The sequence below is a fragment of the Delphinapterus leucas genome, chromosome 8, assembly GCF_059928025.1.
Source record: "Delphinapterus leucas isolate spDelLeu-1000000601 "Yukka" chromosome 8, BTC_Dleu_Yukka2, whole genome shotgun sequence".
NCBI classification, from domain to species: Eukaryota; Metazoa; Chordata; class Mammalia; order Artiodactyla; family Monodontidae; genus Delphinapterus; species Delphinapterus leucas.
Window position 1 is genome coordinate 39,552,190 of NC_143136.1, and position 16,536 is coordinate 39,568,725.

At 34.8% G+C, this 16,536-nt stretch overlaps 1 protein-coding gene across 4 annotated transcripts in view; it reads right to left on the bottom strand.

The window, feature by feature from the left end:
• The window catches only part of SLC39A10 (solute carrier family 39 member 10), a 104,876-nt gene that overhangs the window by 12,858 nt on the left and 75,482 nt on the right, over positions 1-16,536 (bottom strand). For all 4 annotated transcript variants that reach the window (XM_022567290.3, XM_089915965.1, XM_089915966.1 and 1 more), the window contains 5 exons: positions 13,633-13,802; positions 11,671-11,859; positions 7,593-7,713; positions 5,988-6,356; positions 4,545-4,625 (listed from right to left, as the gene is read on the bottom strand). In XM_022567290.3, coding sequence (XP_022422998.1) covers positions 4,545-4,625; positions 5,988-6,356; positions 7,593-7,713; positions 11,671-11,859; positions 13,633-13,802 — 930 coding nt within the window. The remainder of the gene's footprint in view (positions 1-4,544; positions 4,626-5,987; positions 6,357-7,592; positions 7,714-11,670; positions 11,860-13,632; positions 13,803-16,536) is intronic.

The following is a 16,536-nucleotide window of genomic DNA, read 5'->3' on the forward strand; positions in this document are numbered from 1 at the left end:
TTTCAATTTCTAATTGTTCATTGCTAGCATATAAATGACTTTTATATGATGTTTTGTATCAAGATGAATTATTTCATTTAAAAATCTATCTTTGTCCTAGTCCTACCTCAGGTTATAATTCCTCAAAGTTATCTGCATATTTTTCTACCCTTCCCTTCTCAGTAAGAACCTGTATAAACATTTGAAAAATAAATCAAAAGGAATATCGACAGTTGGAATTTACACTGAGTAAGCAAATCTATTCATCTTTTGATAAGTCAATATTCTTTCCTTTCTGCTGACAAAGGATATCATTGGCACAAAGAATGAGGTGTGTCTGCCAAAGCTGTTAATGTGATCCGATGTTATAATTATGTCAGTATCTGTTAATATCAACTCTTGAGATTTTTTAAAGTATTTTAAGGTTCTTTTTGTCTTAAATAATGCATGTATACACATGTATAAATCTAAACAGTGAATGTTCAATTTTTCCTGGACAATTCAGCACATTATGAGTATCTTATTTTTAATTTCTATTTAACTCAGTACACATGAGAGGAAAGGAAAAAATGGACAGCATTACAGATAGCCTCTCTAAGTGAAGTCTTAATAACATAGCTACATTTATTTATCAAAATGTTATTTCCTTGAAGTTGAAACATTACTCAATGTCAAGAAGAGAGTTTGGATCATCTGCCCTTCTGGATTATCCTCAACCTCACTTGCCCTTTATACATTCTTATACAGGTTTTCTTACAAATTATTTTTCAAATGTTTCAAATACAGCTCCTTACTGAAAGGGTGGAAAAAAGTGGAGAGAATGCAACAATATTGCAACTTACTTAAATTCAGCTATACAAGTTTGGCAAAAATAGAAGAAAGGGTAGTAATAAATCAGGTAATTTCATCCATTACCACACCCCGCAGCAAACAAAATGAGAGATATGGGTTCTCTATTTCTTCAGATGGTTTCAATTTCTGCACACCTCAGAGTGAACCTCCCTATATTGTTTTAAGGTTTAAAAGTACACATGGTTTTTCATATCACATTCCTAAACACACACAAAAAAACCCTACCTGGAACACCGTTAGGGAAACAGCAATCTGTTCAGAAGAGGAACATCAAATCTTGGAATTACTGACTGGACTGCGGATCAGGATCTCCAAGGTACTACAATGTAATTTCAACATAAGTGACCCCTGAACAACGCAGGGCCCCAGTCGAAAAGCTGCATATAACTTACAGTCAGCCCTCCATCTCCTCAATTCCACATGTGCAGACCAACTGCAGATCGTGTAGTACTGTAGTATTTACTATAGAAAAAATCTGCATATAAGTGACCTGTACAGTTCAAACCCATGTTGTTCAAGGGTCAACTGCACATGTTTTCCCCCTTAGGGTATGACTTTAGTATAGAAATCTCAGATTAGTTTTAAGAATTCATAATAAAAAATTTAGCTAGGGCAAAACAGGTTTTATATTAAATGAATTATCCTGGAATGTGACGTATTATGCTGCTTTGCCAACATATTAACCTATTAAGTGAGAAGAGGACTTGTCGCTATCCACCTGCCATGCATCTATCTCAGCCTCCAGGGGACTGATTTTTCCCTTGCCTGGGAATTCTATCTAAGAAGCTTCTATGTCTGTCTCTATATTCTATTCCTCCCCAAGCGAGTAAGAGTAGATAATCTAATCAGATCAGAGGCATATATCTGGCCCTATTTTACCAAAGTACTTCCATTACTATGCCTTAAAGGCAAAAATTAGGCTCCATGAGCTTTTTTTTTTTTTTTTTTTTTGCGGTACGCGGGCCTCTCGCTGCTGTGGCCTCTCCCGTTGCGGAGCACAGGTTCAGCGGCCATGGCCCACGGGCCCAGCGGCTCCGCGGCATGTGGGATCCTCCCGGACCGGGGCACGAACCCGTGGTCCCCTGCATCGGCAGGCGGACTCTCAACCACTGCGCCACCAGGGAAGCCCACATAAGCATTTTTTTAAACTTCCTTTAGACCTCTTCCACCTTGTTGATGGATAAAAAAGCCAAAGCCTTTTCTGTCACCTCCGGAGGAGAAAGCTGAGTTATTTCTTTATGATCTTTCTTCCCTAGGAGCCCAGGCAACTAGAATATGGGGCAGTTTACGTCAATTTAGCACAAGGCATTGGGGGAAAATGTACATTCTCATAATGTCTCACTCCTCTCCTTCTGGCAAAGCAGATGTATACTTTGGATTGGTATTTCCTTTCACAGCAACAGTAACACCTTAACCTCTGGTTTGTGGGGTAAAACAAATAAAGATTTGGGGTCTCAATATTTCACTGAGGTGTCCTGGCTCAAGCTTTCACCAGAGCTCTGCACTGGGTATCAAGCAAGCGCTTACCTAGCCAATAAGATACGTATTGCATTTGTTTTACATGTGGCTATTGTTGTGTGTCACTCCCTCAATAAGAAACAATAGGAAAAAAAAAGGAGTAAGTGCCAGGAAGGCAACCATCCCTCATTTCCAAACTCTCTGCTACCAGTTCTGTGCTGAAGTGGATCGTGGGGGGTAAGGGCAATTCAGTATAACCACACTTAATCATGAAGTGGCCTGACATACTACTTTTAGGGGGTAGTGGGTGGGTAGGAAGGAAGTTGAAGGTTTCCCTAGCATACTGTGGATGTGTGTGTGACAAAAAAAAAGAAAGGTTAAAACTATTAGGCAATGTTTCTCATATATAAAAACTGACAAGTCTTGATTTGTGTTGCTATGGAAGTGCAAGGAAGTATTTGGCATATCATTCTCTAACTAACATAGGAAAGTAGTTAGAGAAGGGTGTGAGATACAGTATCTGCACAAAAGAACCTACATTGTAAGAAACAGGACATCTATTTGGTGCTTAGTATATTTCCATCTAAAATGGAAATACATTAAGCAACAAAAGAAGGACCTAGAGAAAGTAAGTGATAAAGTTTAGAGGAAATAGTAATCCCGAGGCATGGGGTACCGGAGGACTGTACTGAAGTTACAGGAAAAAAGACTCTTAACATGCTATACTAGAAAGAGCTAGTAGGACAAGCCAATTAGGAGGAGGGAATAAGCAGAGAAACAGGTTCAGGCACCCAGAGTGCATGTTTGGTGAACTGTGTTTGGGTGAAGTGGAAAACAGCAAGCACAGTGAGTGAGGCGGGAAAGGTAGGTAGAAGCAGATGTGAAGGTCATTGAGAGTAGAACTAATGAATCTCAGCTTTTGCTTTATATATAAGGGAAGGGGACTGAAAGATTTTGATTAAATAAGCAAGTCACATCTAGTCACATAATAACACAGTCACATGGCAAGAAGATATATCTGGCAATAGGTATAAAAGACACACTGGAACAGAATGAAACCAGATATATAAACGTTCACTATGTAAACTGCCCAAGCAAAAGACAATGAAGGGTCTGGGTAAAGGATTATGTGGCATAAGCAAGATATATGACTGCATGTCCAAGGTTGACAAGGTAAACAAAAGTATAAGGAATCAAGCCCTAAAGAATCAGCACCAAATAAGCACTGAGAGATTTTTTTGCTTTATGTGAGCAGTTGGTAACTTTCTAAGAAAATTATATGAATTAATTCTATTCAAAGGGAGCAAATAAGTGTACTGCCAATCAAGACAGTCAAATGATATGATGGATGTCTCACAGGCTGATAAATTCAAGAAAAATCTTAAATTAGAAAGGGCACATGAAGAAATTCCTTGGATACTGAAAAGATGTATTTTTTTCTTTCAAATTAACATCATCTTCACATCCCTAAGATATTTTCTATGTGAATGTACACATTTTTTCTTCCATTTTTCAATTTATAGAAGGAAACCAAAACACAAGAAGAGAAACTAAAAAACCATTGCTAGATCAATAAATGCCCACTAAAACAACAGAGAAATATCATTGTACACCTTATAAATTGGCAAAAATTAGAAAGTTAATGCCAAGTGTTACCAGGGATGTGGAAACATAGGAACTCTCAGTTATTGCTGGTAGAGAGGACACTAGTTCAGCTACTCTGGATAGTGATATGGTACTCTTAGGCATGCATATCTTAGGACCCATCAATTCTGTTCCCAGGTATATACCCCAAAAGATGTTCTCACAAGGGTCTCTAAGCACCAAGTCTACCAATGTTCAATGCACCATTATCTGTGGTGGCAGGAAATTAAAGAACAGGTGGTGTGTCCAATACTAGGTGCTAAATACGTAAAAATGTGGTAAATGTACACCTCTGAGTACTGGGCAGAAACAACATATTAGATTAACTCATGGTAACCTGCTTGGAGTTTAAAAACGTAATGATTAGTAAATAAGATAAGAAACAGAGTGGGCTATAACATAATACTCTTTACATAAAATAAAAATACATATAAAACAATACACATTTTTTAGAAGCACATTAACAAAAATTATACAATAAACAAGAGAATGATGATACTGTATACTTGCCATCAGCCATTTTTTATGCTTTAACACCTCTAAAATTTAGATGCATTTAGATTAAGTCTTGCATTTCATGAAATCTGGTAAAAATTTTAAGGTCATGTTACCTAATTCATGTGGCAGTTCATGACAGAAGACAGCTATGGAAGTACTGATTCCGCCCGTCAGTCCAGCACTGAAAGCTGCTCCTGAGGTGGGAGGGTGGAGGGGAGAAAAAAATTCAAGTGACATTTACTGATCTTTTGTTTTTCTTTTTTTTTTTTTTTTTTTTTTTGCTGTACGCGGGCCTCTCACTGTTGTGGCCTCTCCCATTGCGGAGCACAGGCTCTGGACGCGCAGGCTCAGCGGCCATGGCTCACGGGCCCGGCCGCTCCGCGGCATGTGGGATCTTCCCAGACCGGGGCACGAACCCATGTCCCCTGCATCGGCAGGCGGACTCTCAACCACTGCGCCACCAGGGAAGCCCTGTTTTTCTATTTTCATTCATAATGACAGCTGCATTCTCTTTTGCCTATCTAAATTAATTTCATAATGTATGAGTGACTCAGTAATCTCACACACTATAGCTTTTGAACATACACTGAGTGAAGTGCAATAGGTATGTGACAACCAGAGAAAGAGCTACTCAATGAAAGAAACATTCCCTATTGAATTAAATTCTCTATTTGTGTAACCTTCTAATTCACTAATAGCTTCGGAGTAGTAACAGTTTTTAGTGTTTCAGTCCCTGACTGGTAGTGTGAAACCCTCAATCTTAAGTCATATAAGTCTATAATTGCACTTGCTCTCGCATACTAATATTTATAGATATTTAAATGCCTAGTATCCTTATCCAAACTTTTCTAGGTCTAGAGCATAAATGGCATAAATTATTATTTGTCTGATGGTCCTGAATACTGAAATCAGAGGTACAAATGCATCTGATTCTACTAGTAAAATTCTTTACTCTTTAACACTGACAGCCACTGTGGCTTCAAAAATATGGTCTCTTTTGAAAGAAACCAAGGCCTACTTCTGAATGATTATTTAATAGAGTCTGGATCTCAAAGAAAATTATGTATTGATCACATTTAATGTTCTCCTAAACTGGTAACATCAGTATATATTATCAAGATTCTAATATGATGTTTGAATTTGATATAATGGATTTTTACTATTGTAAAATTTTTCTTCACTTTTTCAAATGTAAAAGAATTTTTAAACCCAAGACTGAAATTCATTTGTTCTCAATCGGAGACATATAAATGTATTGAAAATATGTTAAGGTAGCTTCTTCAATATGGTAACTATGCCTTCAGTAAGAAATCAAGGTATCAAAGAAGTACACTGTGGAATTTGTTTATATGTTCAAAGAAAAACCCACTGAAATTATACCTTTATGCCCCCAAATAAACTTATCAAAAACACTAACATAGCCTTTGGAAAAGCCAAATGACGGAATAATATATAATAATATATTTGTTAAGCTCCAAGACAGTACTAAAACAGTGGAAGAAGGAAAATGGTCTTAAAGAATAACAAATTATAACCCAAGTTTCAAGCCTACTTACCAATTGCTAACCCATCACTGAAGTTGTGGATGCCATCCCCCATGATCACCATCCAAGCGATATTAGCTATTCCTGTTTCTTTCAGATCTGATCCGGAATGACAGGGACCGTGTGAATGATGAGAATGTTTGTGGTGCCACTGATGATTATGCTTCCTCAGCACAGTTTTACTCTCGTCGTGGTGGTTATGTGCAGCAGCATGGAGATCATGCTCATGAATGGCATGTAATCCATCACTTTGAGAATGGGCCATGATTTTCTCCTCTTCTATACAAAGATAATTTTTAGGAGGGGATTCTTGTTGGCCTTCTAAATCTGTCAGTTCAGTTTCATTAAGTCGATCTTCAGAAACAACCGAGTCATCAGTTCCTATATTTATAATAGCAAAGGATATGCTTTATCAGCAAGTAAATGAATGCATATTTGCTTAATTTAAACCCAGGCAAAATAGCAGTAATGTAATGAACATTTCCTAAGTGAATGTCTTTAAAATTCCTAAATAATATAAAAAAACAAATCAAACTAATAAATAAGTAAATACACATGTGCACACACACAAAACAAACTGGGGTTTTGAGAGTCCAAAAGATGAACCAGATGAAGTAAATGGAAGGGAACTGAAATAGCAGGTGAAGTGAGGACATAAATTGGCATGCATGAAGATACTGTGAAACTTAAGGCGCACATCATCAACAGTTGATGAAAATAAAAGGGTGGAAAGTTACTGTAGCATTCACAGGGTAACAAAATATGCCCATAATTTTTCAGAGAACAAAGTTTACCCACTCTTAACCTTCTCTTATCATTTAAAAAACAAAGACAAAATTTAAATCACTTGCATCCTCTAGTGCTCTACCTATCTGACCAAGATCAATTCTAGATCATTACTAGAATGAAGCTCAAAAACCCATACAAGTGATAACACTGATACTTTTTTCTTTTTTTAATTAAGGTTGTCCTCTCACCTAGTTTACAAAAGCTATTTATTATGTGACAAAGATTCTAATGCTTTCCAAATTGTATTTTGGGGCAGAGTCTACAGTTAGCGTCTAGGATCTCCCTTTTCTGCAGAAAATCCTTAGTACACTCAGGGGAAACACAAGTTCACAAGGGGGAAAAATTATGTTTAAATATTATTTCCCTGAAAATTGTAAGCTACCTCATTACATCTATCATGAAACACAGTAGATGAATGGATAAGCAGAGATTTTAAGTACGGGGACCACTCTCCTTTAAGTACAAAGACCAATTCTCCTTTTCTCACATGAAAACAATCACATATGGAGGGCATGGAGATTTTTGCATTACCAAGAAATAAAACACTAATCCAAAGCCGTTCTGTTTATTTCATTTTTTTCTTCTGTAAAGTAAAAAGTGCAACGCGTTCCTTGCCCTGTAATATAATTAATTGGTCCCACATTCCAGTATAAATAACACTGAAAATAACGAAAACACTAACAAAATCAGTTAAGATACATGTAAGGAAATAAAAGAAACTAGTATTAGAGAAGCAACAAAGACAAGAAATTTCAAACAACTCAGGCACAGTTTAGAAGCAATGTTTCAATTTTTAAAGGTTTCTCTTTAGTCAGAACTATTGTCTACCGGCAAGAGGCTTGAGCTGAAGCCAGTCAGCATCTGGTGTATTATTTAACTTATGATCTGAAAGCTTCCTTCCAATAGCTGATTCTTCTGTGTTTTGCTTCATAAACCATTTCTGTTTCCCCTGAAAAAAACATCTGGTATTAGCATTGAATCTACAGCCACAATTAGCAACAGTATTCACTTGTTAACATCTATGGGGATAAATGGTGGTAATTTTATAAATTATTTAGAAAAGGAGTGAGAAACATTTTTTAGAAGTTAATCAAAGGGTCTACCAGATGAAAAATCCAACTAAATTTGCATGTTATTTTTTTTCGAATACTCGACTAAAAGGTCCAATTCACATACTTTCAAGTTAAGAACAGGGTACATAGTACTGTATTATTATATGCAACCTGAATGAAATGTGTGAAATATATGTAATATTGCTCTCATTTAATAGTGTGTGGGAATGGGAAGTTCCAAAAAATGAAAGCTTAATCCTTTCAATTTCATTCTGTGTTTAACACAATCTCACTTTTCCCCATATGTGACATAATAGACGGAGTCAAGCTTGACTTAAAATCCTAAATTTACAGTTTACCTCTATGAGACTTAGAGAAGTTTGTTAAATTTATTAAACCTAAAAATACTCATCTATAATATGAAAATGAGATTCTTATAAGGATTAAATGAGGTGATGTATGAAAATGACCTATCAGTAACTGACTTAACAGCTATGCATTCAAGACAAGTTTTCTTTCTCATTTAAGCTGTCCTACTAATAAATTCTAATTATTGTAATTCATTGTAATTCATTTAAGTTTGGATTTTCCTATATTCTCTCTTAATAGTCTGGCTTCTTCTCATCAGTCTATCACTAACAACTCTTCCAACTTAAATTTCTACTTTTAATCAATGTTCATTTTAAAAAGCAAATAATCAAGTATGTTAGAACAGTATGAAAGTAAAAATCAAGTTCTCTGGAAGATCCTTACTGACTGGCAGAGCATTTCCTTGTTGGTTTTGCTTATAAGCTGTGAGCTATGTTTCAGATGTTTAAGTCTTCTAACTGCTGCATAAGTAGGCTTCTTGTGGCTAGTTGAATGTGCAGCAGTCTCCAAAGATGGCCATCATCAATTTCTTCCCTCCCTGTGTAAGCATTCTTCTCCACCCATAAGGAGGTGGAGTCTATTCCTTGCCCCTAAATTTTAGCAGGCCTTTTGACTTGATTTGACCAACAGAATACAACAGAAGTGATGCTGTGCCAGTTCTGGCCTAGTCTGAAACAAGACTGGCACCTTTTGCTTTCGCTCAGGGAGTCTGGCCACTATGCTGTGAAGAAGCTCAGTCTAGACTCTGAAGAGAGGCCATGTGGAGGAGTACCAAGATGCAGACACAGAGTGAGGCATTCTTGGACCTTTCCAGCTCTGCACTGCCCTAGCCAATCCAGATTAGCAGAGTTTGAGTGAATCACTCTAGCTGATGTCAAGTGCAGCAAAAGAACTGCCCAGCTGAATCCTGCCTAAATTCCTGACAAAATTAAAAGAACTAATAAGTTGTTGTTACAAGCTATTTTTTGGGTTGTTCTGCTTCATAGCAATAGAAAACAGAAACTGGGGGAATAGAAAATGTTCAAAAGAAAATAATATGGAGACATCCTAAAGAGAAGAAAAGAAACAGCAGTTTTAACATGAGTTAAAGAAGAAAAAAAAAAGAGGAAGGAGGAGCAAACAACAGTACGAAAGTCAATGAGACAGACATAGAAAGGAAAACATCAGCTGGGATTTTGTTTAATTGCTTTGGTTCTGATTGTCCATTTTCCTAAAAACTTGCCAAATCATTACCCTCAAAGCCGCAACTTGCTGAACTAGTCAGCATCTGGTGTATTATTTAACTTATGTTCTGAAAGCTTCCTTCCAATTCTTCTATACAGACGGTCAAATGTCTGTTCTATTCAAGTATCACTAATTCCCTTTCTTCAAAAAATGCTATATACTTTTTCATCTTAGTTACTTATTGTCCTATTTATTATAAAGGAGATGTACTTATTTATCTCCCTAGACTCCTTTCTTTGATGTACTTGATGAATTCCTCACTATTGCATTTAGAGTACCCCTCTGCAAATGGTGTTACTTTCAGTTTTTTACTTCCCACAATTTCAAATTTCCAAAAGCGTGCCAAATTTTGGGGACTCTATTCTTCTATATTACTTTACTTTATAAAAATAAATGTGTTTAATTTTGCCAGTAAGTCTAGGTTCAAAATGAGATCAAGGTTAAATTATAAAAAATATAAAACCACTTTATTTTGAAGGACTATCTCTTGAAGCACTACATTTTATACTTATCTGTAAATTATACAGTCCCTAATATTTTGTACACATTAAATACTTCATATTTGCTGCTTCAGTGTTAGTAGGTACACACAATTGAAGAAAATTAGGGCTTCACAGTAATTCCAAAACTTCTTTATATACTTTGCAATTTGTTTGTGTTCTAAATATGGTATTCACAGAGATGGACTTTAAATTCTTTATCTAATCAATGTTTTCTTATTGAGTCCCTCATTTAAATAATTCTCTTAATCATCTTCCCAATTTCTTATGCCATGATTCAAGCCCTCTGCACCTCTCTTCTAAATTATTCTGCAGTAATCTCCTTCACTGACTCATTTCCCTCCAGCCAATCTCACCCTGGCATCCCTCCCACCACCGTCAATTCTTCACCTATCCACATGACCTTCCACGTGGCCCTTCCCAAACCAAATGCTGTTAGATCTCTTTCACGTTTCTCTAAGTTGATCCTTCCCAGTTCCTTTGAGCATTCCTCAGATAAAACTTCACTGAGCGCACCATCTTGATCAACCCTCCTTTGGAAGCAATTAAATATGATGCCCTGACTAAAATATGGCCATTAAAATTAAATACACTACTTGGAATATGATATGAAAATACAGATGAGAAGTAGGATTTATTTCCCATGCATTTTGATAGCAACAGCAACTGGTAATCATGATGAATGAGTCATAGTTTCAGAGCTAGTTTGTGGCTGGGCAAGAACTAGAATCACTCTCCCTGAATACCATATTTTGTCCCAAGGGGATATATACAAAACACATACATACACAAACAAGAATATATCCATAAAAACAGCATTAAAGTTTTATCATAAGAGTGGGCTGTATATATTATGATAATGACTATCCAGCGTTCTTGAAGAATTTTTTTTTGAATATTTGTAGTTAACTAACAAAATATAAAAATTTTCTAACTCGTTATTGTGGAAAGCTTTCTAAAAGTGTCCTCTGGATTTCCTTACTTAAACAGAATATACTGAACACAATCAGCATTAATATCACAAACATGTTAAGTGAGAGACGTATTCAAGACAGAGCCTTAGAGACAGATGTGAACCAATGTGAACAGGGAGGAGTGTAAATCACAGTGGATGGTAATACCTGAACTTACTTTCTTGGGGAAAAAATTCTTTTAGGTATTTATCTTATTCTAATAAATGTGACATGAAAGACAGTTCAATAATCCAAGCATCATCTCTGAAGTGTTTGTCACTCTTGAGATGAATCACCATTTCCTTCATTTCATTATATTTTCTTCCTACAAAGCCCCCTGAATCTAAATTCTTCATACCTCTAGTGCTTACACCATTGGCAAGGCATTTCTGGTAAAGAAATGTGTTGTGCAAAAACATTTTCATTAAAAGATATGGCAATGAAAGCCCCCTATACTTGAAAATATTATCTATGAAGACCAATGAGATTTGCTTCTATTTATACATTTTTGCATTTTTAATAAGAATAAATTGGCCAATAACTTTTTTCAGACTATTTAAATCAATTAGATAAGAAGCAACACAAAATTAACTGAAACTGAGACTCCTATATCTTGATTATAAATGCCAAAACAAACGTAATGACAAAAAAATGGCAAAGATCAAAGTCAGTTTTTCCTCTGAAGATAATCTATTAAACGATATTTAATACACACCAACACCATGATTAAGAAAAAACATAAGGCCCCAAAACAATGGTTTTTGAGTTTTACCTCAGAAAATAAAATAAACAATTAAAAAACACTTACCCTTTGCTGTTTGTAGTGCTTAAACATTCTAATGCAATGTTCAATGATAAATAGTAAGTAAATGCCTCCTAGAGCAACAAGTCCTTTCAATACAGCATCATATTCTTCTAGAAACTTCTTAGATTCGTGTCCATGAGAATGTCCATGCCCATGTGCATGTTGATGACTGTGATCATGTCCACCCTGAGACTGTTAATAAGAATAAGAAAAACTTCTAAACAAGTAATTTAAATGCTATTTTGAGAATATAATCTCCAGAAAAAATATCCCCTATTATCTCAATTGAATATAAGTAGTCTTCCATTTAATTTTGCTATCCTCAGTGGCCTGGAAAGTACTACATTTCATGGTAACTCTAAAACAAAGACCAAAAACTCAAATGCCTATCAGGTTTAAGATACATCCTACAGTAAAAGAATCAAACCAGCAGTAAGATAAGAGGTAATGATGGGTCCTTCATAAACTGAAGTGAACATGTCCCAGATATATGCCTTAATATTCAGTAATTTAACCTTCTCTTAAGCTGATTATATTTTTAAAATATTTTTCTTTTATAAATTATTTCAAAGAAGTGATGAGATGTTATCTCTGCATATACTGCTGAACATGAGCAAAAGAATATACTTAAACATGTGTTTAATTTTCTATATTTTAAATCTTTATCTTAAGAGAATGTAAGAGTTAGAGAACTGGTCTTCAGTATTTTCCCTCCTTGTAACATTTGTTTGTATTCCTTCCCTATTTGCTAGTGGTCAACAGAAGAGGTTTCTAAACCTCTCAAAGAAGATATGACCATTACAAAAGGTAATAGCTTCATTTAATTAATACTTCTTAAGAAAAAAAAAAGTTAAATAGCACTTAAACATTGTTCGCACTTCAACTGTTCTAATTTATTAGGCCCAGTTCTGAAACAGACTATTGCTGTGCCTGGTGGCTGGTAGAAAGGGCAGGCAAAGGGTTGCAATAAGGGAGAAATAAATAAATAATATATAATAAATCAACAACAAAAAATACATACTCACGGCCTTAACATTAATTTTTTTTAAAGGCAATGCCATGCATTGTTCTAGATACTAGACCTGGAATTCTCAACCAGGAGTGCAGAAGGCGAGAAGAGGTGCACACAACACAGAAATACAATTCTGTCTCCCAAATACTCCCGAAGGGAGGTGATGAGAACATAAAAAAATATTCAAACCTATAATTTTACGTTTGGAAAAGAAAAAAGCCCTGTTGTTTTCGTAATTTGAAGGAAAGACAGTAATACTGGCTCAAACACTCTTAACTGGTGACAGATTTTAAAAGGTTAATAAGCAAGGTAAAGGTACTAGGAGTGTGGGCTTATGATCATATCATTAGAAGTGTTCCCAAATGGAAGAACACAAGTGGCACACCAGGTGAAAAGATAAATGGCCCCATGGGTTAAGAGCTAAATGCCTAAAATTGTTAACTGAGTATGTCTGCCTATTCCTGCTCAAATAAAGATGCCTGTGGAGCACTGGCTATGTGTACAATCATCATAAAACCCCTTATACATTTCTTCTAATGGCTTTCTTGATACACCATAAAGATAAAAAGATAAAACACTCATTGATGTCCAAGTATTCACTTTCAGAACTGCTAATAAGAGCATTTTTTAAATTTCAGTTTTTACTGAGGTATAGCTGACATAAAATTGTAAGAGAGTTAAAGTCTACATTGTGGTGATTTGATATGTATACACTGTGACAGGTGAAGTTAAAACTGACACTACCAGTTTTTTGTTGCTGTTTTAAAATCTAATGATTCAATCTATTTTAATATTGCTTAATTTAAAACTGTACAAATGGAAAAAAATACTTCATCCTATAAGCAAATAAAACAACAGAAATACTAGATTAGTATGCTACAGCTTGCAAATGAAGGAGATCCTTTTAGCTGAAATATTGTTACTTCTTAAAAAAAATTTAAAAGATTTCTTACATGGGGCAGTAGATGAAGAAGGGCATCTCCACTCATTGTTCCTACAGCTAGTGCAACAAGGAATGTGAGAAGAAATTTGAAGCATCCTTGGTTAATGATGGGAACCAAGATCACTCCTAGCAAGGAAAGCAGGCTAATAACAGTGATAGAAATGATACCACAAATCCATGCTGTAGGAAGAAAGTAATGGTCAACATTAGTATGACAATATAAACCAAAAAAGCTCCAAAGAAGAAAAAACATAGGATAAATGAGTCATGGAAGACTGATTACCTTACCTAGACTATGCTTTTTAAGAAAACTTTATATTTTGGCACTACTGTGTTTAAAAACAAACAAAACAAACAACTATATAACCAACTTGAATGCTTAAAAAAAGAATTAAACTAAGACCAAGTTATAAATAGTTATCTTCAGTGGTCCACCTTATTAGAAACAGGAACTGAAAATGACTTAAGGCTGTGGTTCACTTACACTACCTAGACTTAAATAAAATTTTACCGATGTCTAAAGGTACAGCCTTAAACTGTTTATTTAGAGACTATAATTATAAAACTCTCCCGTGAGCATTAAAGGAAGCCAAGTATCTAATGCAGCATCATCTATGGAAATCTTTCCAATAACAAAGTTTAAGAAACTTATCAGCCCAAAATATAAATATACTCAGATAAGACACAAAAAAAGCTTATTACTGGTAGCCTCACTGTATTTCATTTCTTATTTTTACAAAGGATAATTCAGTCCTATTTCCCTTGGTATCATCTTTCTTCCATACCCAGCTCCAAACTCCCTTTCCTCCAATTCAGCTTTCTGTACAATTTACTACTTTTTTTTATTTTACTATATAATTTTAACCAGATCAGAACACAGGAGAAATGTTTTCATAATGTGACTTGTGAGAAACAGGTGGAATTCTGTGCACATTTCTTTATCTAGGCTATTCATAAGCAGCTAAGATTATCAGAAATAAATGCCAGTAGTTCGGGGGGTGAGGCATCTTCACTTAAAATGAGAAATTACTTCCTATTAATGGCCTAAAATAAAACGGAAATGTTTTAAGTTTAAAATTTGTTTATTTTAATATTTATCTATAGGAAATTTCACTGAAGAGTTATAATTTTGAAAATGTTTAATCTAAAATGATTTTTTTTCTAATCAAATATAAAAGGACTATAAATCTGCTGAAAGATTTTATGTCAAGTCTTGTGATAAGTGAATAATGGAAAAATGCATTTCTTCATCAAGATAACTTAAAATTTTCAAAGACAAAGAGAAGTAAGGATAGGTAAAAAAAAATAAAACTTTAATTGACCTGCTAAATGCTAAACCTTTATCAATAAAACTGTTTATTCATTGGACATTTTAGTCACAGTATCCAATAACATTAACACTACAGCTAATTCTTGTTAGCTAAATTAGCTCAGAATGAAACAGTAGGTCATCTACTACTAATGGAAGCTCTGTGGTTTATACTATATGTAACAGATAATTACTATGATAGAAACATTGGGAATCTAAAGGGCCAGAAACACCGAAATACAGCCAGAGATTGAATACACTGCCTTCAATCCTTTTTAAGGATTTGGGGGCAATAAAGGAACAGGAACTCAACTCCCAAAGGACCAAGGTCAGGGAAAGATTCATTATAAAGCCAACAACTTGGTTAGTGGACCCAAAGAATAAGAAGGAGATTCCCCGAACTATGGATGTGACTACAGGCACAGGGAACTGAGGTAAAAAACCCTGTTGTATAAAGAAAAATATAAGGTCAAATAAGGTTTAAAGATTGACTTAATAATGATGACCAGGTTACTTTGTGTGCGCCCCATATACAGACTGGAACAATAAAATCAGTGAGTGGGAGAGCCTGAGGGAATAAGTTGGAAAAAAGTGGCCATAGGTATACATGAAGGCAGAGAACCAATAAAGCTACTGGCCAACTAAACCAAAAAAGGTTTGTCAAAACTACTGCAGCTCTCTAGCTCCAATCACACTAGTGGGGAAAAAAATTTAAAAGGGAGCGACAAAAGGTACTGACAATAACTAAATGGGAAACACCAAGGCTAATAATGAAAACATCAACCTGAAGATAAAATGTCTCATATATTAATATACAACTCTCCCTTCCCAAATATATTTTTCCTTAGTTTGGCAATAATCCAATCTAGAAGCAATATATCTCAAAAAAAGCCAATCCAAAAGCAACCTCAATCAAGAACTTAAAGAAAAACAGCACAAAGATACTGAAAACCCAGCAATTCATATTCCAAGATACTCTGAAGTAGAAAAAAATAACTGTATATACACACTAATGTAAATATGTATGGATGAGTATTGACAAAACTACAGACAAGACCCCAAATACACTAGACAAAATAAACAAATTTAATTAACTCTTCATAATTATTAGAATTTTTTATTAATCAGAATTGTTTTCACCAAAAATGCACTGGAATATTCACCAAAATTACCCAATAAAAGTATTTATTTTATTTCTGTGTCCCAATGTCCAAGAAAATTCATATAACCGGATTAAGCTGCTAAATTAAAATCTGTATTAGCCAAAATCTAGTTGGGTAAATCTTGTTAACTTGATTTATTCTTTTTCCTAGGGTTACATTATATTCTACACTGGGGAATATATATGCATTCACTTCTGGATTTTCCTATTAAGACATTTGCAATAAATATTAAATTTCTAAATCTTAATATAAGGGAACACTATTAATTTGATGCAGTAGACATGTGAGATGATTAACAAATTATACAATACAATTTAGCAAAGTAATAAAATATTAGCATTACAAACATATTTTTAAATTTGTGCTTATTAGATTATAAAATTTAAGACCCTAATTATACCAACATATATTCTTATAAGCATATTTACCAAGTTTAATCATT